General features: G+C 51.4%; 3 protein-coding genes and 1 pseudogene across 9 annotated transcripts in view; 2 read left to right on the forward strand and 2 right to left on the reverse strand.

The window, feature by feature from the left end:
• ASH1L (ASH1 like histone lysine methyltransferase) overlaps positions 1-2,921 on the forward strand; it is a 210,802-nt gene extending 207,881 nt beyond the window's left edge. For all 5 annotated transcript variants that reach the window (XM_024748118.1, XM_024748117.1, XM_024748116.1 and 2 more), the window contains one exon: positions 473-2,921. In XM_024748118.1, coding sequence (XP_024603886.1) covers positions 473-564 — 92 coding nt within the window. In that variant the 3' untranslated portion in view covers positions 565-2,921. The remainder of the gene's footprint in view (positions 1-472) is intronic.
• A 2,325-nt stretch (positions 2,922-5,246) lies between these two features.
• On the reverse strand, positions 5,247-14,448 carry RUSC1 (RUN and SH3 domain containing 1). The gene is given in 12 exon segments (XM_024748198.1): positions 5,247-5,982; positions 7,500-7,628; positions 8,354-8,903; positions 9,587-9,633; positions 9,826-9,931; positions 10,020-10,194; positions 10,313-10,395; positions 10,565-10,663; positions 11,673-12,083; positions 12,361-12,501; positions 12,504-13,709; positions 14,412-14,448. Coding segments are annotated over 11 exon segments (3,030 nt in total). The 5' UTR covers positions 13,624-13,709; positions 14,412-14,448; the 3' UTR covers positions 5,247-5,813.
• On the forward strand, positions 13,902-15,612 carry LOC112401752 (putative uncharacterized protein RUSC1-AS1; annotated as a pseudogene).
• Positions 14,763-25,066, reverse strand: FDPS (farnesyl diphosphate synthase). 3 transcript variants are annotated; one of them, XM_024748200.1, is made up of 10 exons: positions 24,960-25,066; positions 23,654-23,816; positions 21,661-21,801; positions 17,431-17,511; positions 17,161-17,283; positions 16,706-16,794; positions 16,539-16,611; positions 15,758-15,835; positions 15,523-15,657; positions 14,763-15,020 (listed from the first exon to the last, which is right to left on the reverse strand). In XM_024748200.1, exons 2-10 carry the CDS (start codon positions 23,792-23,794, stop codon positions 14,820-14,822), a joined length of 1,062 nt encoding a protein of 353 aa, XP_024603968.1. In that variant the 5' UTR covers positions 23,795-23,816; positions 24,960-25,066; the 3' UTR covers positions 14,763-14,819. The 3 variants fall into 3 exon arrangements, with proteins under 3 accessions (XP_024603968.1, XP_024603969.1, XP_024603967.1); XM_024748201.1 differs by having other exon boundaries at positions 23,654-23,795; positions 24,960-25,053; XM_024748199.1 differs by lacking the exon at positions 24,960-25,066 and adding an exon at positions 23,893-24,951.
• Between the last annotated feature and the right edge of the window lie 39 nt (positions 25,067-25,105).

Raw genomic sequence — 25,105 nt, forward strand, 5'->3', positions numbered from 1 at the left:
CGTGCTCCTAATACAGGGGGCGTCGGTTCAGTCCCTGGTCGGGGAACTAGATCCCACGTGGATGCCACAACTAAGACCCGGCACAGCCAAAATAAATAAACTTTTAAAAAAAGGAACAGTTCTTGGGAATTCCCTGGCAGTCCAGTGGTTAGGGCTCAGCGCTTCCACTGCAGGGGGCATGGGTTTGATCCCTGGTTGGGGAACTAAAATCCCACATGCTGCGCAGCATGGCCAAAAAAATGATACAGTTCTTTCATGGACCTGTGTTTAGTTATATCTTGGGAATGAAACTGGGAGGTGAGAGGATCTCCTCCCTGGAGAACAGCTTATTTCATTTGGGGCTGGAGAAGGCCTAAATTGCTTATAGGTCAGAAATGGAACCATTGAATTCCTGTGATCTCCTGAGAGCTCAAATCTGGAATAAGGAGTTGGGAGGGTAGTATTTGATGAGCCTCCTTGGTTCTGTTTTCAGCCATCGATGTGACCTACTTGCTGGAGGAAGGATCAGGCAGGAAACTTCGAAGGCGTACTTTGTTTATCCCAGAAAACAGCTTTCGGAAGTGAACCTCAAAGAATGAGAACCTCAAGCATCTGGGATCCAGTGGAGCTAACAGTCCTGCCTCCTGTTCTCTGAGTGTAGACAGGGGTGGGAAGGGTCCGTCCAGCAAGGGGAATGGGGCCATGTCATTGACATTAGGTACTTAGTAAACCTTGGAGCTAGTGGAGAGGAAGAGGAAGGGGATCTGTCTAAACAGTTCAGTTTAACTTGTTTTCCTCTCCATTGCTTCACCCTGAGGGTTAATAATGTAGGGTGGAGGGCAGAGCACATTGGGGATGACCAGAGTCTTTTGGTACTTTACAGCACTTGCCCCTCCCCACAGCTTGGGTTTTTCTGTGTCATCCTCTGATCCTGTAGGCATTGCTAAGAAGCTGCTTCCTATACCCAGGTATAACTCAAACTCCAAAGGGATAGGGCCAGGATCCCCACCCCTACCCTGTCTGTTCTCTATAGGCTCCAAGAGCTACCCGAGACGTAAAACAGAAACAGTAGCTGGGCCTTGTTCCAAATTCCTGACTAGGAAAAGTTTCTCTCGCCTCTTTTGCCCAACCAGGTCAAAGTAAAATGTGAGTTGACAACTCAAAGCACTTGTAACTGCTGCCCCCTCCCTACCTCTACTCCCCCAAATGGAATCATGGAATAGGGAAGGCCCCCATGGGGTTAGAAGGGCACAGTACTTATTGTAACTATTTTTGTTTTAACCTTCATAACCTGCCGAACATATTTTTTTCTAATGAGAAGCCCAGGCCCCCGCCAGCACACGTGCTGTTTATGCGCTATGGTTCTTGTGTGTCTGCTGTGCTGTGCGAATGGAGATTCGTTTCAAAGAAAAATCATTTTAAAACCTACATAAAAATGAACTCTAACCACCCCCCAACAAAAGTCACTACATAAAATGTTGAGCAGTATTCACCTATCAGAGTATTTGTTGTGAGTGTAGATTATCAATTGAAAACACTACTTCTTGTTTTACTTGTACAGTTTTCAATGTCCATCTCTTAAAGAGACAGTGTATTCTCCCCACCCCTAGTTCCATCTTTCCTCCACCTTCCTGATGACTTCATCTTCAGGAGGGATATCCAGGGTGTCACCTTCCTTCCCATTCTCTTGACCAGAAGTTACCAGATAATACTGTCTCTTTAAAAATAAAATTTAAAAAGCTTTGCTTTGTTGTCTTTTCAGACAGACATATGCATATACGTTTTAGGTGTTCTTATAAGAGAAAAGATGGTTTTTAAATGTGCCAAGTTGTGTGTGTATATATATATGTATGTATATATATATATATATCTGCTGCGTGATTAGTAAGCAATACAATAGTTAAACATTTTCCCATTACTTTTTTCTAATATTGGACCAATGCTCTCCTAATTGTACATTTCCTCTTATGATGACGACGCTCTGACTTGTTTAGGTAGAAACATTGACCACCTTCCATTCCATTGAATCTTTCTTTTTCTCCTTTCTGTGTCAATCTTGAGGAAAAAACAAAAAAACAAGAGACAGGGGATGCCAAAGATCCCCTTGAGCAGAGAAAAAGCAGAATAAATATTTTATTAAAGAAAAAAGAGAATTAAGAAAATAGTTTGGAGTATTTTCTTACTGTAGAGAAGCACTGTACATTACTAAGAGACCTGGGTATAAGATACTCACGTGTGGAGCTGGGAAAATCGCATGTCCAAGCCCGTTTGAGTGGTTTCTTTTGGTTTTCATTGCAGGGAGCCGGGTGGGAGGGAGGTGGGAATAGGGGCACTTTGGGGGTCTCCTTTTAGTCAAAGCAGGAAAATGACAAGAAAGAGATTAAAATTCAATATTTCCTTCAATAGTGTTAAACACTAAAATTTTAAAAAAGATGAAAAAAGAAAAAAAAACTTTGTAAAATGCGAGAACAGAAGCAAAAGACACTACGCTCTGTCATTTTATCTTTCTTTTGTTGAAAGACTAAAAACTGAAATGTTTTTTAGACAATCAAATGTTAGGTAAGTGCAAAAACTTGTTTTTTCTTACTGGTGTAGAAATTAATGCCTTTTTTTATTTTTCGGTTGTTTTATAATAACGAATAAAAAGAACCCCCTAGCTGCCAGGTGGGTTTTGGTGTTTGAAATGCGGGGCAAAGCACTACATCACTGCAAATAGATACAGAGTTAGTCTGCATGTCTGTAGGCTGTGTGATTGCGGAAAATATAAATGCTGCTAATATATTTCCTTTTTACAAAAGCATATCTAAATAGATGATTGTTTTGATGTTAATCTTTGTAAATTATGTATTACCAATTTTAACATTGGATGTAATTGCATAAAAAGCTTGCATCTCAATCCTTGAAAGTCTAGTATTAAATGGAAAAAACTTTTCCTAACTACAGAGTGATGAGCTTGCTATTTTTTTCCTCTTTCCTATCCTCCAGTTGTCTTTCAAGATCTTCTCCATCGTGTTTCCAAAGAGATCTGTTTAAAACCACATCATCAGCATCCTGGGCCCCACGTGGGCACGCTAACCGCTGTTGACTATCGGATAAAGCCATTTCCTCAATATTACAATCTTTTTGGTCTGGGCCCAGCCTAGCCAATCAACATAATAATCTTCTACGCCTCTACCCCTTGTAACACATAGACATCATAAGTTTATGCTACACTTTCTAGGCCACTATGTGAGACCATTTCCACTGTAGGCAATTCACACGTATTCATTTATTTAGTCTTCACAGCAGCCTTTTTGGTTGGTACCAAAACCAAATTTTACAGATGAGGAAACTGAAGCAACAGAGAGGCTAAGTAACTCACCCAAGATCTTGTAGCTAGTTAATCCTCATATTAGCCCTCTGTAGTTACTATGCCCATTTCTGTAGAAACAAAAACTGAAGCTCTGGAAGGTTAAGTATAACTTGCCAAAGATCACCTAGTAACTAGTGTTGGAGCCAGAACTCCAAAATCTTTATGTTCATCTGCAAATAGGAAAGTGTCAGAAATAGCCAAAGCATGGTCATACTAAGGAAGATAAATCCATTCCTGCCAACAACCGGAAGGCCTAACAAAATCTTGCCCCAGACAGGAGTCAGACATTTAGGGTTTGAGTCAGCTAGACTGTAGTTGCTCGGAAGCGTCAAGACAGTTGACTGCAAGAGCTCAATCTCCACTCCTACAAGAACTTGGGGTTTGTCCCACTATCACACAACAGTCTACTCATGGCTGGCTGCAAAAACAATACGTTGGTAGTTTTTTTAATCTTTAATTTTTTTAACTTTTAATATCCCTTTAATACCTACTTACAGCTGTTCTATTCTAGATAATATGTAATGATAATAGTACAAAACTAATTTCATATCAATGTTTGTCCTATCTCAAGATGTCCTGCAAAGGAGGTTCCCTGTTGTGTTACCTGAGAACCATTAGGCTCCAACTGCCAATATCACCATATCTCACTGATGCTCTGACAGTATTGTTCTATGACTCCTCCCACTTTTGAGGATTACCCACTATAAAACCAGGCACATAGGGATAGGAGTCAGGAAAAGGAGAGGGCAGGTTGAATCACAGGAAATTAAAGCTCTATATCAGTAAAAGATTTCTGAAACTTTAGAATCATGCCCCCCCACAAAGATTACTCTGTAGAACTCACTTTAAGAAATATTGGTCCCAAAGTCATCTTTTATATCTACTCTTTTATAAATTAAAACTTTATAAAAATAGAACTTCTTTTTGCAGGAGTAATTTGCAATTGAAGAAGCATCATAAACTTGAGTACTCCCGCTCTTAAGAATATAACTATGAATTCCCAGAGGCTCTCAGAATCCAGTTTGAAAAACATCACCCTAGAAAACACCTGAAATGCAAACTAAGGGTCCAAAACTGAGAGGGCTGCCAAACACAGAAAGCAAAATTAAAGCAAGGAGCAGATGAATAACATAAATTGGCCAGGAATGGGGAGCATTAAATCTTAGAAAATGGCAAAAGTATGAGACATCTGATTCTAACCAACCCTGCCCGAGTATTTCCAAAGCTTCAGATCTAAGATTTTTATTTCCTCACGTCCTTTCTCCTAACACCAGCCCGTTGTGCTCTTAACCAAGTTCCCAAAGATGAAGGAAAACTTAAAATTTCTTTCCTCTGTTTCACCTCATAGTTCTCAGCTTCTCCCTAACTTTCCTGTTGCCTGGTTATAATTATAGCTTTCTATTCTTCTAACCTTTTAGTGATTCTCCTCTAGGCAATCATTTATAGTGATTTCCAGCCCCATCCTCCAAGCTCTAGAGCATTTAGCTATTCTCATTTCAAAAGCCTGAAACTCATTAACTCCTAACAAAGTAATAGATGTCAAGTTATTATGCTTCCTAAAATTATAGCACCACAGAATGGTGATATTAAATAGAAAAACATGTGTCCCTTCTTAAAACCTTTTAATCCTTCCCATCACCTCAGTCTGATAAGTACAATTTAATGGACTAAGTCTTCCCATCTCTCCCATATCTCCTCAGGCTCCTACCATATCAGTCTCACCAAGCAAAGATATCAAGTCTCAGGCTAGAGAGGCACTTCCTGCAAGTCAGGCACCAATTGGGGACTACATCATTCCTAAGGGAACAGAAAGAACTAGACCTGGGCTAGGAAGGAAGCATCTCCCTTGGGCTCCCCATAATATGGCCTCCCTCCCCTCCCCCCTAGCCTATGTCCTGAAACCGACAGTGACAGACACGTTCAACTCCCACTCTTTATTGGGACAAAGGAAGAAGAAGGCAGACCGACACCACAGGCCCACCCGCCAGGGGTGTCCAGACTTCAGCACCTAGTACAGCATGAGTATATCATAAATACAGGCAACATGGGATGGGTGAAGTGGGAAAAGTTTCCATACACAGGAAGAAGCCTAGAGGCCCTTCTAGTCTTGGAAACTGAGGCATATACTGCACTGGCACAGTCTACTTACAGATGATAAAGATAGAGGGGGGCGAGATTTCCATTTTGCAGATAGGGAGCTATTCCCTACTGCGGATTGGAAAGAGGAAAGAGATTGCATGGAGGGAAATGCCTTTTTATACATCTGGAAGAAGAGCAGATTTCACCTTATAGATGGGTATGGGAGGGAAGGAGGAAAGTTTATTTTACATGTTAGCAGAAATGGATGTGGGAGGAAAGTGTCATTTTGCAGACAGGGAAAGTACTTTGGGGATGATCAGTTTACATGGGGGAGAGTTCACAGGCCATTCCATTCCCAGGTGACAGGAGGGAGAGAGGTGCAGGAAAGGAAAAGGTCCTAGGCCTAGAGAACAAGAGAGGTGTACCCCACAGGCACCAGCCCCTCCACTCCATCCTTCCCACAGCGGAGCCAGTCCTCATCCACAGTGGCGATGACATGCAGCACTTCCCCATGCCGGAAGCTCAGCTGGTCAGGTCCTGCAGCATTGTGGTCACAGAGAGCTCGGACTGCCCTATAAGGAGCCAGAGGGAGATGCTGGGATGAAGTGAGGCAGGGGTGCCCAGCTGTCCCCAGCCTCACCTTCCCACTGTATGGTATGTCCCTGTTGGTTCAGCTCAGTAAACATCAGTTGGGCTCTGGAAGAGACATGGGGACCATCTATCAACATGTTGATTCTATTTGGGCCCCCAGCCCTCTCCTGAGCTCCAAACCCACTCTTTAGCTGCTTATTTGATGCAATTTGCACTTCTCTGGTGCTTCAAATTCAACATATGCAAACTAAATGACTCATCTTAACCCTCCAAACCAGTCCCCTTGTGTCCCCTATAGTGGTAAATGGCATCACCTTCCACCCAGTTGCTCCTGGCAAAAACCAGGCTGTCTCAGTCTTTACATCCAATCGATCACCAAAACCTGTTTGATGTTTGTATCTCCCACCACTTAATTTATCTTTCTCTTCAACCCCACTGCCATTGTCCTCATTTAGGCCTCTATACTCTTTCTCTGGACCACTGGCATATGATCTAACTGGTGTGCCTGAATCTTGACAACGGTCTCCAGCTCCATTCTCCAAACAGCAGTCAGAGAGCTGTTTAAGTCTAAAACTTAAAACTAGCAAGCCTGTTGTCACCACACTTAAGACCCTTCAATGGCTCCCACTGCCTTGGAGTGATGTCCAGATTTCTTAGCTGGCCTACTGAAGCCATCAACCTCCCTAACACCACTGCCAGCATCCTCCACTCCAGCCACAACTAATCATGTACTCATAGTTCCTCACTTACCACACCTGGGCTTCTCCACCTTTGCATCCTGTTCCTTCAGATGCACACCCCACACCATCACTAGGCCTTCTCTGAGTCCCCAGACCTGGGGAAGAAGCCCCGTCTCTATGGCTCCAAAGGACTCAGTCTTCCTTTCCTAGAGTCTTTCCCACACAGAATTGTAAATGCTCGTTTATTCACTGGTATCCCCACTGGAATACAAGCTCCTTGTAGGCAGGGACTCCAACAGGTTTTCCTTTGCATTCCCTCCCCCAGCATAATGCTAAGCACATAGTAAGTACTTGATAAGTAATTGAATGGAAAATCAAGAAGCCTAATTCAATGGATTGAGAGAACTGAAGCCAGACCCTAAAGTCAACGCAGCCCCTCATACCAAATTAGAAGACCCCACTAAAGAGAAGAACAGTGTCCCAGTGGACACACGTGTGCATTCGTATACACATAACAGTAATAAAAGTCACCACTAACTGGGCACCTTCTGTGTGCCAAATACTTTTATATTGAATAAAATCACGTTTAGTCTTCATGACAACCATAACAAAAGTATAAATTATCCTCTTTTTACAGAGAAAGAAACTAAGGTTCAGAGAAATTAGTGTCACACCAATAATAAATAGCAAAGATGCAACGCAAACCAAGCACTGACTTTACAGCCCAAGGCCATTTACACCGCCTCCCATCCACTCTGTGAAGACAGAAAAACACATAGGTATAACACGCACACCACTTTCTCCCCGACCCTCCTTACCTGTGGGTCTGCGCTGTGCTGGGTGCTGAGACCTCAAGTTCCTTAGGAGAAGAGGGAGTCTCGGGAGGTGCCCCCCGCTTCACCAGAGCCAACACACTCACTGTCGGGGGCAGCCAGCTGGATGGTCTCCTGGAGGAAAGGATGCAGGGTCACAGAGGTCAACCCACCTCCATAAAAAGAACCCAAGTACCCAGGACTTTGGAGGGAGGAAGAGGCTGAGGGACGCAACTGTGGTTCAAAAGAGGTCAGGATTGGTCACTGCTGACGGCAGAGTGGCAGTTGTGGGACAGTTACCTTTAGGGTGACTAGGGAGGTGACAACGAACGTCTACAACACCAAAAACTACAAAGGGACCTATGGAACCAGCAGGCTTAGATCCAGAGGGTCACTAGAGAGTACCTGAAGCCATTAAAGAGCTACCAATGGTCAAAACCTAGAGCAGGAGTTGGCGAACTTTTTCTTTTTTTCTAAAGGGCCAGAAAGTATTCTTGGCTTTGAGGGCCAAGAGGCAAAATGGACAATATTATGCAGGTATTTACATAACTGTTAAAACTTAATGACTTAAGAATATAACCATTTTTACTTCGGGGCTGTAGAAAAGCCAGACTGTCAACCTCTGACCTAAAAGATCCCCTACTGAGTTTCAAATTGGGGTGACTGAGGGAATTCACTGGTCCAGTGGTTAGGACTCGGCGCTTTCACTGCTGGAGCCCAGGTTCTCAATCCCTGGTCCAAGAACTAAGATCCCACAACCTGCGTGGCGCGGCCAAAAAAAAACAAAACAAATTGGGGTGACTGAGGGCTCTGAGGGGAGGGAGGTCAGAGGTCATGGAGAGGACCAGGGACCCCATTACCTGGACTTTGGGGCTCCACTCTCAGTTTCTGTGAGGCCCCCAGGCACTCCAAACAGTCTCCCCAGCCATACGCCTCTGCCTGGTGCAGCTTCCTCTGCGGGCAGGGACCTCTCCTGTGCGACCTCAGTTGCAGTCCTGTGATGCCTCGATCCCCATCGGGGAAGAGGGAAGCCCTCGGTGCCGCCAGAGGCGTAGACCCGGGAAGCCTGGGTCAGCTGCTCCCACCAGCTGCCTGGGGTAGGAGGGCTTGAGGGGGCCGAAGGGCCTGGAGGGGTCTCCCCAGAAGCCCCCCGAAGGCTCTGGGCCAGCCGACCCCCCCAGTGCAGCATGGCTTGCACAGTCTGCTGCAGGGCTGGAGGTGAGCCTGGGGGGTCAGGGGCCTGAGGCAGGCCCAGGGGCAGGTGGTGGTGGTGCTCAAAAAGCAGGTCCAGGTGGAAGGTGAGCACCGACAACGGCTGCAGCAGGAGCAGCAGCTCCGTGGACAAGGAGGGGCAGCCGCCCCGGGCCAGGGAGAAGAAGCCGGTGGGCAGGTACAGGAGGGACAGCAGGCCTGGGAAAGAGCAGGCTAACATCAGCCCCTGCTCTGGGCCTAGTCCAGAGCATCAGCCCACCAATCGCGAACATCCTCCCAGGCCTCTTGCTATGCTGGGCACTGGGGCAGAGAGAGGGGGACACGGAGGGGTGCAGAGCTGCCACATCCCCGCCTGTGTGGAACCACGGCCTAGAGAGGGAGACACACGTAGAACGTGTGGTGACGAATCTATAACAAAAAGGAGGACTTGAGGGCCATGGGAGCAAAATGGGCGAGCAGGGTGGGGAATGGGGGCGAGTTAGCCTAGTTTGAGGTGGGGGTGGAGCCTCGCTGAAGAAGGACCCAAAGGATGAATGAAAGTTAATGAGGGGGCAGGAGGGGCAGGAAGCCCTATTCTAGGTGGAGCGACCATAAAAATAGGGCCCTGGGGCAGGAAGAACAGGAAAGGAAGACTGTCACAGGACCAGGGAAAGCCCCAGACCTGAAGGCAGCAAGCAGAAGAAGGCAGAGGCCAGATAACCAAGACTTTGGAGGTTACAGTGAGTATTTGGGTCGTTCCTCCTATGGACAATAAGACTCCTTGAAAGAGTTTTAAGCAAGAGAGTAGTAAGATCTGGCACCAGGGGGAACCAACAGAAGAGATCCCTTCCCCCACCGGCCCCAGCCTAGCACCCCCATCCTCTCCCATCTGAGCCTCTGACCTGCATCTTCCTGGAGACTGGAAAACCACAGCTCCAACTGCTTAGTGCTGGGGGAGAGAGGAGGGAACAGAAGTTCAAGGAGGTGGAGGACTCCAGCCCCCTGTGGGTGGAGGATGGGAGATGAGACTGGAAGAGGGAAGACCTCCTCTGGGGACATGGGGCACCCACCATGTGTCCCACCCATGACACTCCTGCCATCTCCAGGCCATGGGAGGGATGCCAGAAAGAAGGCCACTCACTTGAGGAGGCCCAGGATGAAGGCATGGAAGCGGCTACGGCTGCTTCTTAGCAGGGCCAGACGGCTGACCTGGCCATACAGGGTTCTGAGGGAACGGGCGCTGGAGCCTGAGGACACAGGGCGCAGTCAGCCAGGCCCAGGCCCTGCCCCAGTCCCTGCCCCCGCCCGCCCAGCCCCACACTCTCCCCGCTTCACCTGGCTTCACAGACGCCTCCACCACGCTCCAGGGGCTGCTCCGGCGCTGCCCAGTGATGAGGTCTTTCCGGAAAGGCTTCAGCCCGTCGGCCACCAGGGCATGGAGGGCCGGACAAAGGGTGGTCAGCACGAGGTGCCCCACATCTGGGCTCAGACGGCTATCCCCCAACTGGGCCTGGAGGCAGTGCAATGGGCATGGGTCCAGAGATACCTCCAGCCTTCTCCCCGACAACTGCTCCTGCACCTCAGAGCTCCATTCACCTCCTCAACCCCAACGCCCTTCCCACAGGCACCTTCACCTTCTGCACTAAGTTCCGGGCGGCCCCAAAGTGCGAGATGATTTTATCCACTGAAGCGCTGACAGCTATCAGGAGACCTGGGTGGGGGCCAGGGAAGGGAAGAAGCGTCAAAGCCCCCTGTCTCTCCCTAGGCAAACCCCAAGGGACTTGGAGAGCCTGGTTTACACAATTTGACCCTGAGAGAGGAGGGCCTAAGCGAGGGGAAGTTGATTCCCAAACCAAGGGTCGGAAGTCAGGGTGTCCTACCTTTTTTCTGCTCCTGCAGCTGGCCAGTCCCACTCTGGGCTTCTGCCATCCACAGTCGCTGGTCCCCGGGGACGCCGGTGAACGACCAGGAACTACGGACTGGGGTAAGGGAAGAAGAACGCAGTGACACTTACCAGGGGTTACCCCAAGGACTCCAGGCTTCCACACAGGTCATCTCCCGCGGGTCTGCAGCATCCCTGCCCTTCAAGTCTTGGGAAAGGGAGCACAGGTCTGGGTGGAGCATAGGACAGCTCGACCCGGGCTCCCAGAGTGAAATCCTGCACATATCTCAGCACTGCCATCCTGCTCCCCACTTCCCGGTTCCTATTTCCCTTCCTCACGGCCCAGCTCCTCGATCCCGGAAGTCCCGACGTGGGGCAGCCGCGCTCACCTCCCGCCTGCCAGGCAGAGGCCTGTAAGGCGGGAGATGACAGGGCGAGGGAAGGGAGGGGCAGCCTTGTGCCCGCCGCCCCGGGGCCCTTGTCAGGTCTGCAGGGACCCAAGGAGCACGTGGGGAGCCTGGACCAATGGAAAGACAGACAGACGGGAAAGGGAGGAGAGACACGGGGAGAGGAGACCCAAGGATTGGGAGGCTGGAAGGCGCCGGAAAGGGGAAACCGGGGTCCTGCGCCAGCATCTCGGAGGAGGGCGCCCGCTGCAGCCCACGTGGGCCTGGCCCCATGGAGGAGTGACCAGAACCCCCTCAGCCAATGAGCTCAGCGAACTTCACCCTCTACCCTTCCCGAGCAAGGTGGGGATCAGGCTCGAACTGCACTGGCCGGAGAATTCCACACAGGGTGTGACCCAAGGTCCTTACCAATGGACTTGCTGGGACTCCCTTAAACGCATGAAAGCCTGCTAAGCCCGTATCCACTATGCCTGGGCCTCGAGGGAGAGTGGCCGGGCCACGAAGCGGAAAAAGCAGCAACCTTTGCCCAGTACAGGGAGCCAGCAGGGCCAGACTCCCCAGTACCAATGAACTTAGAATCCGCCCAGGTTGAAGGGCAGGACCCAGAATAGGTCTGGGCGAGGATGGGTGGGGCTTTGGAGTGGGCGGGGCAGCCCCGCCTGAGGCGTGGCACGCGGGGCTGGCCCCGGTCCTTCTTACGTAGCCTGGGAGGAGGCGGTGGGCTCCTGGTCCAGCGAGGGGCCTTCGGCGGACGAGGTGGCCGTGGCAGCGGGGGGGCGGGTACCTGGCGGAGTGGGGAAGCCGCGGCGGGGAAGGTGCTACTTCTGGGAAAGAGCGGGGACAGCAGCAGTGCCAGCTCAGGGCTGGCCAGGCAAGGCAGGTCCCCCCTAGCCGGAGGCGAATAGGCCCCCACCGGGGACAGGCGGACAGGCAGCAGCTGCTCCTCTGGGGGACTCGGCGCCCCCAGTAGCCGCAGCCCAGCGCGGGGCCAGCCGGCCAGAGGCGCCAGGAGCAGAGACCCAGCTGTGGCCGCGCCCCCACCCTCCAACAGGGGGCGCCCGTCAGCCGAGAACCGGAAAACCAGAGGCCGAGGGAGCGGGAGGGGACCGGCTGCAGGCAGGATTGGCGGGGCAGGTGCGGAGGGGAAGGAGGCCAGCGGGATGGGCAGCCAGGCAAGGAGGGGCGGGAGAAAGAGGGAGCAAAGAGTTAGTCCCGTAACCCAAGGACCCACCCAGTTTCCCTTTCCCGGAGCGCTCCCTGGTAGAAGGGGACGGGAAGGATGGGTGACACAGAATGGAGGGGAGACAGGGGGTCGGGTTGGAAGCTTTGGAGGTGTGGGCGAGGCCAAAGCCCAGCCCTCCTCTCGCTACCTCCTGTGGCCTCTTACCCTCAACGCCGGCCTGCGGGCCTGGTTCCTCCGGCTCCTTTGCGGCTGGGGCCTCCTCACCAGCAGCTGGGCTCCCCGCCCTGCCCTCTTCGGGCTGCCCCTCTGCTATGGGCTGCAGCCCAGCTCTGTTCTTCTTCCACTGAGTTCCTTGAAGGTGGTGACTTCCCGGGGAGGCGCCGGGGAGCCACCGAGCGACCCCGTAGGGGGCAGCTCGGTGTCTGGCGAGAAGACGATGAGCCAGTCACTGCGGTCTTTCTTGGCCTGCGGCACGAGGGGCAGCCCTGGGCCCCGCTTGCGCTTCTGGGCCAGCTCGTGGAAGGACGTGATTGTCCGGTGGGGCACCGGCTCCTTGCTGACGTCACTTCTCCATTCTCCATCAGTTTTCCCTGCATCTGTTTTGGAACCCGTATCAGTTATTCCTGTATTGGTCTTCCAACCGGAGTCGAATTTTCCAGGTTCAGTTTTCCAGCTAGAGTTAATATTCCCATTGACTTTCCAATCAGAGTTATTGTTCTCAGTGATTTTCCAGCCAGCTTCAGTTTTCTCTTTGTCAATTTTCCAAATGGGGTTGATTTTCCAACTGGGTTCGGTTTTCCCAGCATCGATTTTCCCATCATCAGCCTCTAGGAGGTCAGAGGTAGGGAGGTCCTGCTCCTCAGCCTCATCCTCTTCCTCTAGTCCTGGGGAAGGCAGGTCCTGGCAGGTGGTCAGGGCATTGCAGTTGGAGTCCAGGCCAGGGCCAGGTGGAGAGGAAGCTTCAGAGCAGGAATCAGGGGAGCAACAAAAGCTGTCTGGGGAGCAGGCGCCTGGACCTGCAGAAGCCAGTGGGGAGCCTTGCTCCAGAGGAATGATGCTGGGCTGAGGGTGGACATCCTCATTGCCAGGGAGGTCCCTGGAGTAGACCGAGATGGGGGACTCATCAGGGCTAAGATCTGAGCAGGAGCTGAGAGAGGAGGAGCAACCCGGGTCTGAGGGAGAGGCAGCCCCCTCTTCATCCTGTGCTGGGTCCTGCCGGTTTTCTAGGCCTGGCCCATGCTCCTGGCAACATCGGCAGGGAACGGCTGGGCTGTTGGAATTGGCGTCCACCAAGGTCCCGCTGCAGGGGCCCCTGCTCTCCTTGCCCCCAGTGTCACCTGGGGGAGGGGATGTGCTCAAGGGCCCCTCCCGAAGCTCCGGACGGCGGGACAAGTGCAGGCCCAGAGAGACATGCTGGAGGTGGATGTGGTTGAGGTTGCAGAGTAAAGCCCTCTGAGGGGACAGCATGGTGCCAGCGGCGACGGGATGGCCTCTAGAGAATGAGGAGGAGCAGGCCTCTCACATCCACCTACCTGGCAACCGCAGATGCAGCCCTAGAAGACAGGGATGGTGAAACCCGGCCAGTGAGGGAGCGGGCCGCGGGAAGGACACGGAGGTGACTGACGGCTGGGGCAGGCCTGGAAAGGCGCCTTGGACAATATTTAAATGAGATGCAAATAGACATCGACTGGCCAGTAGTTTCCGCTGCAGTGTTTGCAGGTGGAGTCGAATGTAACCCCCCAGGAATGGGGCGGGGAGGGTCAGAGAATGCGGCTGCGCTCTCGATCTCCTTGGAAGTGCAGGGGCTTGGAAAAGAATGGGGCCCAGAATGGACTCCGGGTCCTCTCTGCTGCAATCTGGCTCTGCTCCCCAGCCTGCCCCTCACTCCCAGGGGAAGGGGTCAAGGGACGCCCCGCCCAGATGCTCTGAAATTGGGTGGTGGGGAGGCTCGTCTGGCTGGTTGATGCAGGAAAGGGGCGGGCGTGGGGGAAAGGACGGAGCAGCCGTCATCATGTCAACTCCGCCTGGCAGTTAGGCCAGCCGGCACAGACCCCGAGCCCCAGCCTCCAGCCACGGTGCACGTTCACCCTGCTCCGAAACCCAGCGCGTCTATCCATTCTCTCCCCATTTGTCTCTATCGTCCAGCTACCACCCCACCCCTTCTCTATTCATTTTTTACCGCTAACCTCTCTTGCCCCACCCCGCGTGCCCCAACCCCGTCCATCCACACCCACAGGACGACGGGCCATCCTCACCAGGGTCCTCCTGCAACCGCTCCAGCGTCTGCTCCTTCGCAGCTCGGGTCCCCGCCCGGCCTGCACAGACTGGAGGGGAGGGGAGCCGGGACAACCGGCGCCAGCGCTGCGCAGCCGCGCCCCTTCACGCATGGGCGTGGCGTGGCTCAGACCCAGCCCCCAGCGCTTGACGTCTCGCCTGTGTCACCCACCCAGGCCCGGCTCAATGGCTTTTGATGCATCCTAAGCTTTCAGTCCCAAGGGGGTCCTGAAGCCAAGGCCCGAGGTCCTCGCTTCCATGCAACTGCCCCCCACCCTGCCCATTCTAGACAGAGCTGCGCCCCTGGCTGGCACCAGCAGGAACAGAAGAACCACAGGTTAGACAACAATTTATTGAGAGCCTCCCCCTCCCACTTCACAGTCTCTAAGTCACTTTTTCCGCTTGTAGATCTTGTTTGCTAGCCCCAGGAAGATGGCTGGGGGCAGGGGCGCAGCATACTGCTCAATGAGACCCATAATGCGGCTGTAACTGTGTTCCTCGTACTGCGTGAACACAGCCCGAAGATTCATCTCCTCGTATAGCGCCTTTACCCGGGCCACCTTCTCGGCCTCCTTCTGCCCATAGTTCTCCTGAAGGATTGGAGGCAGGAAAATGGGCTTATTAATCTCCCCCCAGCACCTCCAGGTCCCCTCTCCTTCCCCCATCCAGATATTCCAGAACATCTCCAATGCCATTCACTCCATCCCTGCCTCCAGTTTTAAGTGTCTCTTAGTATCTAAGATCTTGAACCTCCCCCTCCCCATCCCCATCCCAAATGCTCAGATAGTGGCTCAGGCCTCAGCTTCCTCTAGTCCAGGGTTTCTCAACCCTTGGCACATTTCAAATTTTGGGCTGGATAATACTTTGTGTGGAAAGCTACTGTATGCATTGTAAGATGTCGGGCAGCATCTCCGGCCTCTACCCACTAGAGATACCTGTGGTACATGCACACACACCAAGTTATGACAACAAAAAAAAAGTCTCCTGACACTGCCAAACGTCCTCTGGGGGGTCAAAATCACCCTCACTGAAGAACCACTGCTCTATCCCCTTTTTCAGCAGCTCAGGGATCCACAGCCCTCTCTCAGGCACCTGCAGGATCTGGCGCTGTTCCGGAGAGGCCCGTTGCAGACACTGAACCACCAGCCAGCTGCACTTGTTGTCCTGGATGTCAGTGCCGATCTTGCCCATCACACTGGGATCCCCAAAGAGATCAAGGTAATCATCCTGGGTGGGGGCAGGTGCAGAAAAGGAGGAATGAAGAGGCTCCAAGGCAGGGAAAGAGGAGTTGGAGCCTTTTCTCTGCCAGTACCTCATGCCTTCCTACCTGGATCTGAAAGAACTCTCCCATCTCCAGCAGGATCTTCTTGGCATTGGCATGCTCCTTCTCCCCATCAATGCCCGCCTACAGTGAAAAGGGGATGAACAAGCCATACACCAGAGGTGCCTTCATCTTCCTGTGGCCGCTTCATTCCACGAGCTCTTGCCCCAGTGCAGCCCCCAAATCTTCTGTCCTCTCCTTTCAGACATCCCTGGCTTCCCTGATCTAGGAAGTCCTGACTGATGGTCCAGCCCCTACCCCACTTATTTTAGCTAGGTCTTCCTGTGAGTCATAGCAGAGGCGAGTCCATTCTGGAGGCCCTCATACTATCTCTTCTCTCACAAGGCTCAGTCCCTGAGTCACTCTGATCCTTCTTCCTAATCATTTTGCCATTTCCAAATTCTTTCAGGATGAAAAGGAAACTTGGAGAGGGTCAGCATAGACAGTTAATCCCACTGACCACCTCCGAATCCAGTCTCCTCCCTCTCAGCCTGAATTATATCCTCCCCACTCCTATCCATACTCAGATGGAGGATTTATTGTTCCCCCTTGATGGGCCATCCACATTCATATTAACCACTCAGTTAATTTTCACAGTAGTTCCATGGGTGGGGATTTTTATCCTCATCTTACAGCTGAGGAAACAGACTCAGAGAGATTAAGTAACTTGCTCAGGATCACACAGCCATTCAATGGGGGCACCAGACTGTCCAAAGTTGTCTGCCCTGTGGCCTCCTATCCAAAAGCCCACATGGGCAAGGCAGCGAGGGCGGGGAGGCTCACTCACCATATACATAGCAGCAGCTACAGGAAGGTAAAAGGAGTAGAAAGCTGTCTTGTACTTGACGATAGATTTGTACCTGAGTACGGGGAGAAGATAAACTCCTCAGAAGGATAACGCCCCTGGCCCCAGCCCTCCCTCACTGTCCAGATATGGTTCCCATGGTCCCTCACCTCTTTTCAGTGAATCTGCCAAGATCTACATTGCCCTGGGGGGCCGTGATGAGGTCCAGGGTCTGTCCGATCTCGGTCTGATAAGAACTCTAAGGAAGAGGAAAATGGCCCATGACCTGGGCTTTCTCCGGGGCTGGAGAACCCTGAAATCTTGGGCCCTACATCCCATACCAGATGACACCTGGGCCGTCAGAAAGACAGCAGGAGGGAGAGAGGGGCCCAAGACTCAAGGCCCATCCAGTCACACACACAGTCCCTTACCACTCCTCAGTCACAGAGACACAGAAGCCCCTCTCGCCACCACCACCCTCCCCGATTCCCTTCCTCAATTACTTCCCCATCCAGGCAAACCGAGGTATCTCCTGTGTCCCGAAACAAGCTAGACGAGAATGTCCTACAGAGGCCAAGGCTACTGTGGGCAGCCTCTGGGCACTGAGCCCTGGTCTGCAGCACACCTGCAGGAAGAGCTCAATCAGGTTCATATAATAGGGCTGCTCCCGGCAGTAGAACTTCAGCAGGCGGTAGACACATGCTTCCAGAAGGAAAGCATCATTGATTGCATCCAAACCTATGCCTGGCTGTCAAAGACACAAAAAAACAAGCAATCAGTCTTTGGCCTAGACTCATACCGAGAACCTGTAACTCTGAACACCTCCACAGGCTCCACGTGACCATCTCCCCGTGGCCTGTTCCCATGCCCACCGCTGCCTTCCCGCCCACTTTACCTTCTGATACCAGCAGATCTTGCCCCGTCGGGTGAGGGATGAATCCATGATGTCGTCTGACACCACGAAGAAGGCTTGGAGCTAGGAGAACGAAAAGTGGAATAAGAGCCCCAGGGCTCCTTATTACTGTTCCTTCTACCAGCAACAGAGCTGCTGCTTTTGAGAATCACTGAGCTGGTAAGGAAGGTCAGGATGAGGAGGCCGAGGACTTTTTTTTTTTTTTTTTTTTTTTGCCACACTATGTGGCATGTGGTATCTTACTTCGGCAACCAGGGACTGCACCCGTGCCCCTGCACTGGGAGCGTGGAGTCTTAACCACTGAACCACCAGGGAAGTCCACCAAGGACTTTTCGTCTGTGCTGTGGGACTTTGGAAAGTTACATGACTTCTCTGGCTCAGGCTTCCCAACTATAAAAAGGGACAAAAACTCCCTTGTTTTCAAAGTAAGAGACACAACAGATCTCTGACATCTCCAGACAAGCAGCCCTAGACAATCCCTGGTATCAGGGAGATGATGAAACATCATATACTGGACTCTCTTGCGAAAAACTTCAGTGAATGCTTCAAGTAAGATTTCTTCATGCAATTTGACTTTACATGACTTGTGGAACAAAAAAGCCTGTTCCTGTGTCCTCCCCGGGCACTCTGCTTACCTACTCCAGTGACCAGGAACAAAACCCCACCTCAGGGAGCTCGTTAGGGAGCGCAGGTCTAATAGGATGGAACTCAAGTCTGACTTCCGGTAACTTTCACCCATGGGTCTTAAACATCATCAAAGGGCTTCCTCTTCTGAGTGCCAGCCTACTTGAAGGCACCCAAACGTGCTGGTTCCCCACAGGACTGTGAACTCCTTGGAGGCAGGGCAATGTGTTTGTCCCCCTGGCACTCCCAAAGCCCAGCACAGCATGGTCCCAGAGTGGGTGTGTCATAAATGTTTGTCTAAGAAATAAATGAGAGAATGAAGCACCGTAGCGTCCCCCAGGATACTTCTTGCAGTCAGGCTACACATTCCGGCTCCTTCAAACAGCTTTTGAAGACATGGTTTTTGTTTTTTCTGGGTTTTTGTGGCTGCACCATGCGGCTTGCGGGATCTTAGTTCCCTGACCAGGGACTGAACCTGGGCCCTCAGCAGTGAAAGCGCCGAGTCCTAACCACTGGACCACCAGGAATTCCCCGAAGATATAGTTTTGAAATCTTCACCCCACCCTGATCCCTGTATGTGCTCCAGTGGATCTGCATCGCTCAGAGGAAGTGCCCACCACCACCCACCAGCTCACGTGTGGGCAGAGAAAGGGTTATGGCGATCGCTGCTCTTGTTCCAGGCGAAGTCCCTCTGCACCTTGACCTCTGACTTTGCCCTGGGGTGGGACCTGGGTTTTCCACACTGGGGGCACACGTTTTATTTACGATGTGTTTATTTGGAGTGGCATTGTTCCCCTGAAGCGACAGGTCCACTGCCTCCCCTGAGTGATTACAAGGGCCATCTGGTTTCAACCAGCACCACTCAACCAAGATTGTCTCCAAAGGGCGTTCATTCTGTGGCCTCCCTCAATCTTCTCTGCCCCACAACTGCACTTTCTATTTGTTAGGAGAACTTTAAATCTATAGGGATGGTACCACAGAACTGGGTTGAGTTTTTTTAGTCATCTTCCCAGGTATGTACTATAGTGGGAAGTAACGGGAAATATACCACATTACCTATGTAGCATCCTTACCAAAATGTTTACCCTGATTATTTCCTCATGATATTAATCAGACTGGATTGTGAGATACTCTACCAAATAATTGGCCTGGACTTTAAAAAGTCAACTGTGATAGAGGAAGTATTCTAAAGACTGGAGAAAAACTACCAAATGCGATACATTACTCCTGCTTGGATCCTGGATGTTAAAAAAAAGAAAAGAAAAGAAAAAAAAAACCTATAGTGGACAATTGGGGGGGATTTACAAGTATTTAAATATGGAATATACATTAGATAATATTTTAGTACCAATGTTAAATATCTTGGATGTTGCTATGATCTGGATGTGTCCCCCACCAAAATTCGTATGTTGAAATCCTAACCTTCAAAGATGATGGTATTAGAAGGTGGACCCTTTGGGAGGTGCTTAGGTTATGAGAATGGAAGCCTCGTGAAAGGGATTAGTGCCGTTATGAAAGAGACCCTACAGCGCTCCCTTGCCTCTTCCACCTGAGGACATAGCAAGGAGATGCTGGCTATGAACCAGGAAGAAAGCCCTCAGCTGACCGTGCTGGTGCCTTGATCTTGGACCTCCCAGCCTTCTGAGCTGTGAGATATAAACTTCTGTTGTTTGTAAGTTACCCACCCTGTGGTATTTTGTTGTAGCAGCCCAGACAAAGATGTGATAACAGTATTGTGGTTACATAGGCAAATGTCCTCATTTTTAGGAAGTAAATGCTGAAATAGAAAAATAAGAGATTGAAGGAGATGAGGTAGAAGTGAAAGGAAGATAGAAGCAGAAATTATTAAAAAATCATCCAAAACAATGGTGGACAGCTCAAATGGAATCTTGGGGAAGTGACAGAAGTACAGCTGCATTTAAGAAAACACGGGGCAGGGGGGGTTCTTCCCTGGTGGCACAGTGGTTAAGAATCCGCCTGCCAATGCAGGGCACGCAGGTTCGAGCCCTGGTCCAGGAAGATCCCACATGCTGCGGAGGAACTAAGCCCATGTGCCACAACTACTGAGCCTGTGCTCTAGAGCCTGTGAGCCACAACTACGTGAGCCCATGAGCCCACGTGCCACAACTACTGAAGCCCATGTGCCTAGAGCCCGTGCTCTGCAACGAGAAGCCACCACAATGAGAAGCCCCCGCACCACAACGAAGAGCAGCCCCCGCTCGCTGCAACTAGAGAAAGCCCGCGCGCAGCAAGGAAGACCCAACGCGGCCAAAAATTAATTCATTAATTAATTTTTTTAAAAAAGAAAACATGGGAGTTCCCTGGTCATCCAGTGGTTAGGACTCGGGGCTTTCACTGCCAGGGCCCAGGGGTCAATCCGTGGTCAGGGAACTAAGATCACGCAAGCCGCATGGCACGGCCAAAAGAAAAAACACCCCCAGATGCACCCAATGCAGCTGAGGTTAACAGCAACCGATTCTACCAGGTGAGCTGTTGGCCCCTCGCACTCTTGCCTCCCTCCGCCCCACAGCTCTGTCCCTCTCCTCCTGCCCTTCCCTCCTTGCCCGCCCTCTGTGTTTATGGGCTCCTCGGCCCCTCCAGATCCCTAGAAGAGCACCAGGGGCCCTTCACCAGGGGCCCCGTCCACAGTGAGGCCATCGTCCTTCTACCTCCTTGGAGGCAAATCCCTATTCTCCAGCCCCATCTCTCTTACAGGCTCCAGATTGGAATTTCCAACACCTGCAGGACAGACAGCTCCACTTGACCTGCTCATACAGAGAATGCGGTGTGGCCGACTCAGCTCGTCACGTCCTGCCTCGGGCCAGGGGCTCCTCTCCGCAGGCCAGAATCACCCGTCATTCGCCAAGCCCTGAGCGTCTTCCCTCCTGGGCTCACTGGCCCCCTCCTCAGGGCCTGGCACCACCGCCCCCAGAACCTGGTCCCCCTGTTGCTAGTGAAGACTTGAGGCCAGGCCAGCAAACCATACACCTTCAAGGGCCAAGTGAGCTTGGAGACAGGAAGATGTGGGGATTGGAGCAAGATAAAGACAGACCCACACATGTCCTGTCTTGGGAAAGTGGCCTCAATTCAACTTCAGCCAACTGTTGCTACATGGGACTCTGGACCCAGATCTAGCAATTTTCCAAGTAATGCTAGAAATCTGGTGTTTTATGTGAAATCTCTTCTTTGTTAGATTTAGGGAACTTAATTTTAAAATATTTTCGAAAACTACCAATGGGCTTCCAGTTTTCAATCTTTGCCACAGAATAACGTTCTAGAAGAACTATCTTACTTCTGCGGCTGTCCTCTGCTCAGAGGAAAGAGTTGACAACTTTATGGCCAGTCCCAAGGCCCTGGCCCACAGCAGGTCTACAGGTGAAATGTGTACCCACTGGCAAGAGTTTCCCCACATTTGTTAACCCTTGGAGTAATTCACTAAGTCTGGCCGCAGCACACTAGAGGCACAGAAACACAAACCACCAAGAAACCAAGTTTCAGGCCCATCCCTCCTTGCCCCACCCCATCCTACCCAGGGTACCCCCACTCTAGTAAACCTCGTCTTCTCCTGCCCCTCCCCCTCCCTCTTACCAGTTCCACACACCAGCCCACGGTCAGGGCCCGCCGGAGACTTTCAGCATCCTGCTTCCTGGGCTCCACCAGCTCCCGGAACGCTACCAGTACTGTCAAACCCCGATGGTACTTGCCTCCGATGGCATTGTACTCCAGGACCTGGGAGCAAGGGCAGAGTGACAAGGCATCAGGGTCTACAGAGCAGCTATTCTGAGAGTTCTTCTTGCCCTTTCCCACTTCCAACCGTAAGACCTAACTTTATCCTCCTCAACCCTGACCCCTCCTTCAGGCAGCCTCTGGAATTGCTATTCTCTTGGCTTCCTCCCAAATCCTGGAGCACAGCTAGAAGTTCTCCAGTCCCCAGGCACTCTCTGCATTGCCTTCTTCAGTACACTTAAAGGCTCCATACGGGAGATTAAAATCTGCTCCCAAACCCAGGACAGGGCTTGAACTGCGCGAAAACTCTGTACGTACTACTGATAGGGACAGAGTAAAAGGACAACGTAGGTAATTAAATAGTTAATCCCACTAAGGGACTGTAAGTAAAGAAGAAAAGTATGGGAGACCCCTGTAAGTTAATGATCACTGAAGAAAGCAGGTTCGCTTAACCACAAAACCAAGCAGGCCTGCTCAGCAACAAAACCATGCAACAGAGCATAAGATATGCCCCAAAACAATAAAATAATGGTGGCATGAGACCCACATCCTGCCCAGTGAGTTCAGTAAGTTAATGACCCCTAGAACATGCTCTCTGCACACACAAAAAACAATTTATGGAAAGGCGACATTTCAGTGTAAAAGACCCTCATTGTACTAAGACCTGAAATAATCGTTCCATAGTGCCACGACAGTCCTGGCTTAAACATGTAGGGACAAGAAAACTCCCCTGCCCAACCCGGAGGAGGAGGTGATGATGAAAGCATGACATCTACTCAAGAATGAGGAAGAAGGTGGTTTTGTCCTCCTCCCCACTTTTCCTTTGATTATAAAACTGTAGCCCACAAAGTTCTTGGGGTGTGGCACCCTCTCACCCACTGGCTTGTAAGCCTCACAAGCATTCTATTCTAATAAATCACTTCTTTTCTATCACTTTGCCTCTTGCTGAATTCTTTCTGCGCTGAGACATAAAGAACTGGAGCTCCTCAGAGCCCCCAGAAACACCACCTAGTGGCTTCACTATGGGAATGGTTGGCGTGCTCACGTCTCTCCTTCACCCCGTCCCCAATTCTCCTAACTTCCCCTTCACAGCCCATTCCTCCTTTCTCAGCCACCTCCTCCAACCCACAGTTCAACCTATCTGCAAATGAAAAGTCTCTTTCACTTTATTAAAGGCAAGCCCCCTACCCACAGAGTTGGCCAGAGGACAACTTGGAGGGGACCGAGGTTGGGGAACCCACCCCCCACTCCTCCAATGGCATCCCCTCCTGCTGGGGCTTCTCATTGTGCCTTCTGCTGCCCTGCTGTCAAACAGATCTAATTCACTGGGAAGATTTCCCTTTTAATCTCCATCCCAGTGTAGACAGACATCCTTTTCCTTAGTTCCCCTCAGACAAATGAGACAGCATTTACAAAAAGAATTACTAGATACTCCAAAAGAAAAAAAGAATTAGGCAACTTAAGTATCCCAGCAATAGCTCCTGTTCTAGAGCAGGGGTTTCTGATGATACACTAGCTTCACTCAGGTCCACTTCAGACTGCTTCCTCCCAGGTCCCTGACAAGGTAGCACCTTAATGATTTCTGGACACCTAATTCCCTTTCTCAACAAAACTAAAGACTTACCAGGTTCAAGGCCCTCCACCCCCATACAAAGCAGTCTGGCTGGCTCAGCAGAACCACAAGGCAGGATTGATCGGCTGACTAAATATACCTGACCAGGCCCCAGCCCCTCCAGAGTGGACCCAGAGTCACTCAGATAAAAGCCTGCTCCCATACCTGTCAAAAGCCAGAGCTGGATCCCACACATGCACAGAGAGTGCAAAGGTTCACTCTCTCAAGTCGTAAACCCCTCACCTCCTTGAGTCGGGCAATAGCATCTCCTGTCTCTGGGTGTCCAATGTCCTCCTCAGTCAGCACCTTGACAATCTGGGAGAAGTGCTGGATGAAATCCTGCCTTTCTTGGGCATAAACATCCAATTTCTGGTCTCCATTCATTCTGAGGGAGGAGTAAAATGCTCTGACAAGAGGGAGGACAAGTCAGAAACCTAATCATCTGCTCCCCTCCCCAAGGCCCCTCACGCCGCCAAACTCACCGAGGCTCCTCTGTCCATGCTTGGCACCAGCAGCGGGCACTGTGCCAGGCCCCCAGGACTGGGCACCCATGCACCAGGGAGGGCTGCCGTAGGGAACCCAGCCACCTCTCCCGGGGTACCCAGCAGGGGGCTGGCAGCAAGAAGAACCCCACAGATCTCAACCAGCGGGACAGGGGCAGCATGGGGGGTGGCATAGGGAGGGGGCATCAAGCACTCCCTGCAGGAGCAAGCACCAAAGGCAGATGCACGTTGTCAGCTCCCCGGGTCACCCTCCAAACTTTCATCTCCATACCCAGAATGCCCCACTCTCTTCTGGGCTGAGCTTGAGGGCATTTACAGAAAGAAACGCAGGGAACAAAAAGTATGGCTGGGTGACCAAGACTCAACTGATCACACTTAAAATAAGACGGCTAGAACTTAATGCCACCTAACTTTATCCGGTTGAGAAACCGTCAACGCCTCTTCCAGGGAGCCTCTGGAATTGCTACACTCTTGACTTCTTCCCCCAAGTTCTGGAGCACATGATAAAAGAGTCCAGAGTAAAGGACCTCAGGACTGGGGGCTGGGAGGATCCTTAAATCACCCTATTTTATGGAGGTCAAACTGAGGCTCTAGGAGATAGGAAGATACCTGGGGAGTGTCAGCGCCAAATCTAGAACACAGGTCTCCCCTGGTAGGCGGGGAGAGGGGAGCGCAGGCTCTGAGATGCCTCAAGAAGAGAAGTGAAAGAGGAACCCCTGAGTGCTATGGACATGTAGCCTGGGGCTCTGGGACTGGGCGTTCTGAGCCTCACAGAACTGGGACTGCGCAGACAGCCTCGGAGCAACACTGGGTGGGTGGGGAGGGTTCGCAGCAGAAGAGCAAAGCAGGGTGCAGTTATCCTGTGGGGTTTCAGGAAAGCACACGGCAGAGTTCAGGAGTTTCTGCACATCCACAGTGTCAGTCGGTCCACAAACCCCCAAAACGGGGGAACTCTAACACAACAGACTGGACCTCCTGTGCCTTAAAGTATCGCTACAGAGGTAAGGCCGAGTTTCTAACCCCTGCCAGCCCTCGACCTCTCTCACCTGTTCCTGGACGCCAGTTGCTGCTCCAGATTGTTGGCTGGGTACTCCTAAAAGCCGGACCGCTCGGCGCTCAGCTCCCTGGGACCAGTAGTTCTCGATCTCCTTTCACTCTAGGTAGAAATGCTTCATTAGACTACAGTTCCCGA

Source organism: Neophocaena asiaeorientalis, unplaced genomic scaffold (genome assembly GCF_003031525.2).
Source record: "Neophocaena asiaeorientalis asiaeorientalis breed wild unplaced genomic scaffold, Neophocaena_asiaeorientalis_V1.1 scaffold76, whole genome shotgun sequence".
In the NCBI taxonomy this organism is placed as follows: Eukaryota; Metazoa; Chordata; class Mammalia; order Artiodactyla; family Phocoenidae; genus Neophocaena; species Neophocaena asiaeorientalis.

Bases quoted from the DNA above. Each gene is read 5' to 3' on its own strand.
- FDPS (XM_024748199.1), bottom strand. From the start codon at position 24,086: ATGCCACCCCCCATGCTGCCCCTGTCCCGCTGGTTGAGATCTGTGGGG. The intron at 16,612-16,705 runs GTGAGGGACCAT...CCCCGTACTCAG, and splicing joins GGCAGATTCACTGAAAAGAG to GTACAAATCTATCGTCAAGT. The intron at 15,021-15,522 runs GTGCCTGAGAGA...CCAATCCTTCAG, and splicing joins AACAGCGCCAGATCCTGCAG to GAGAACTATGGGCAGAAGGA.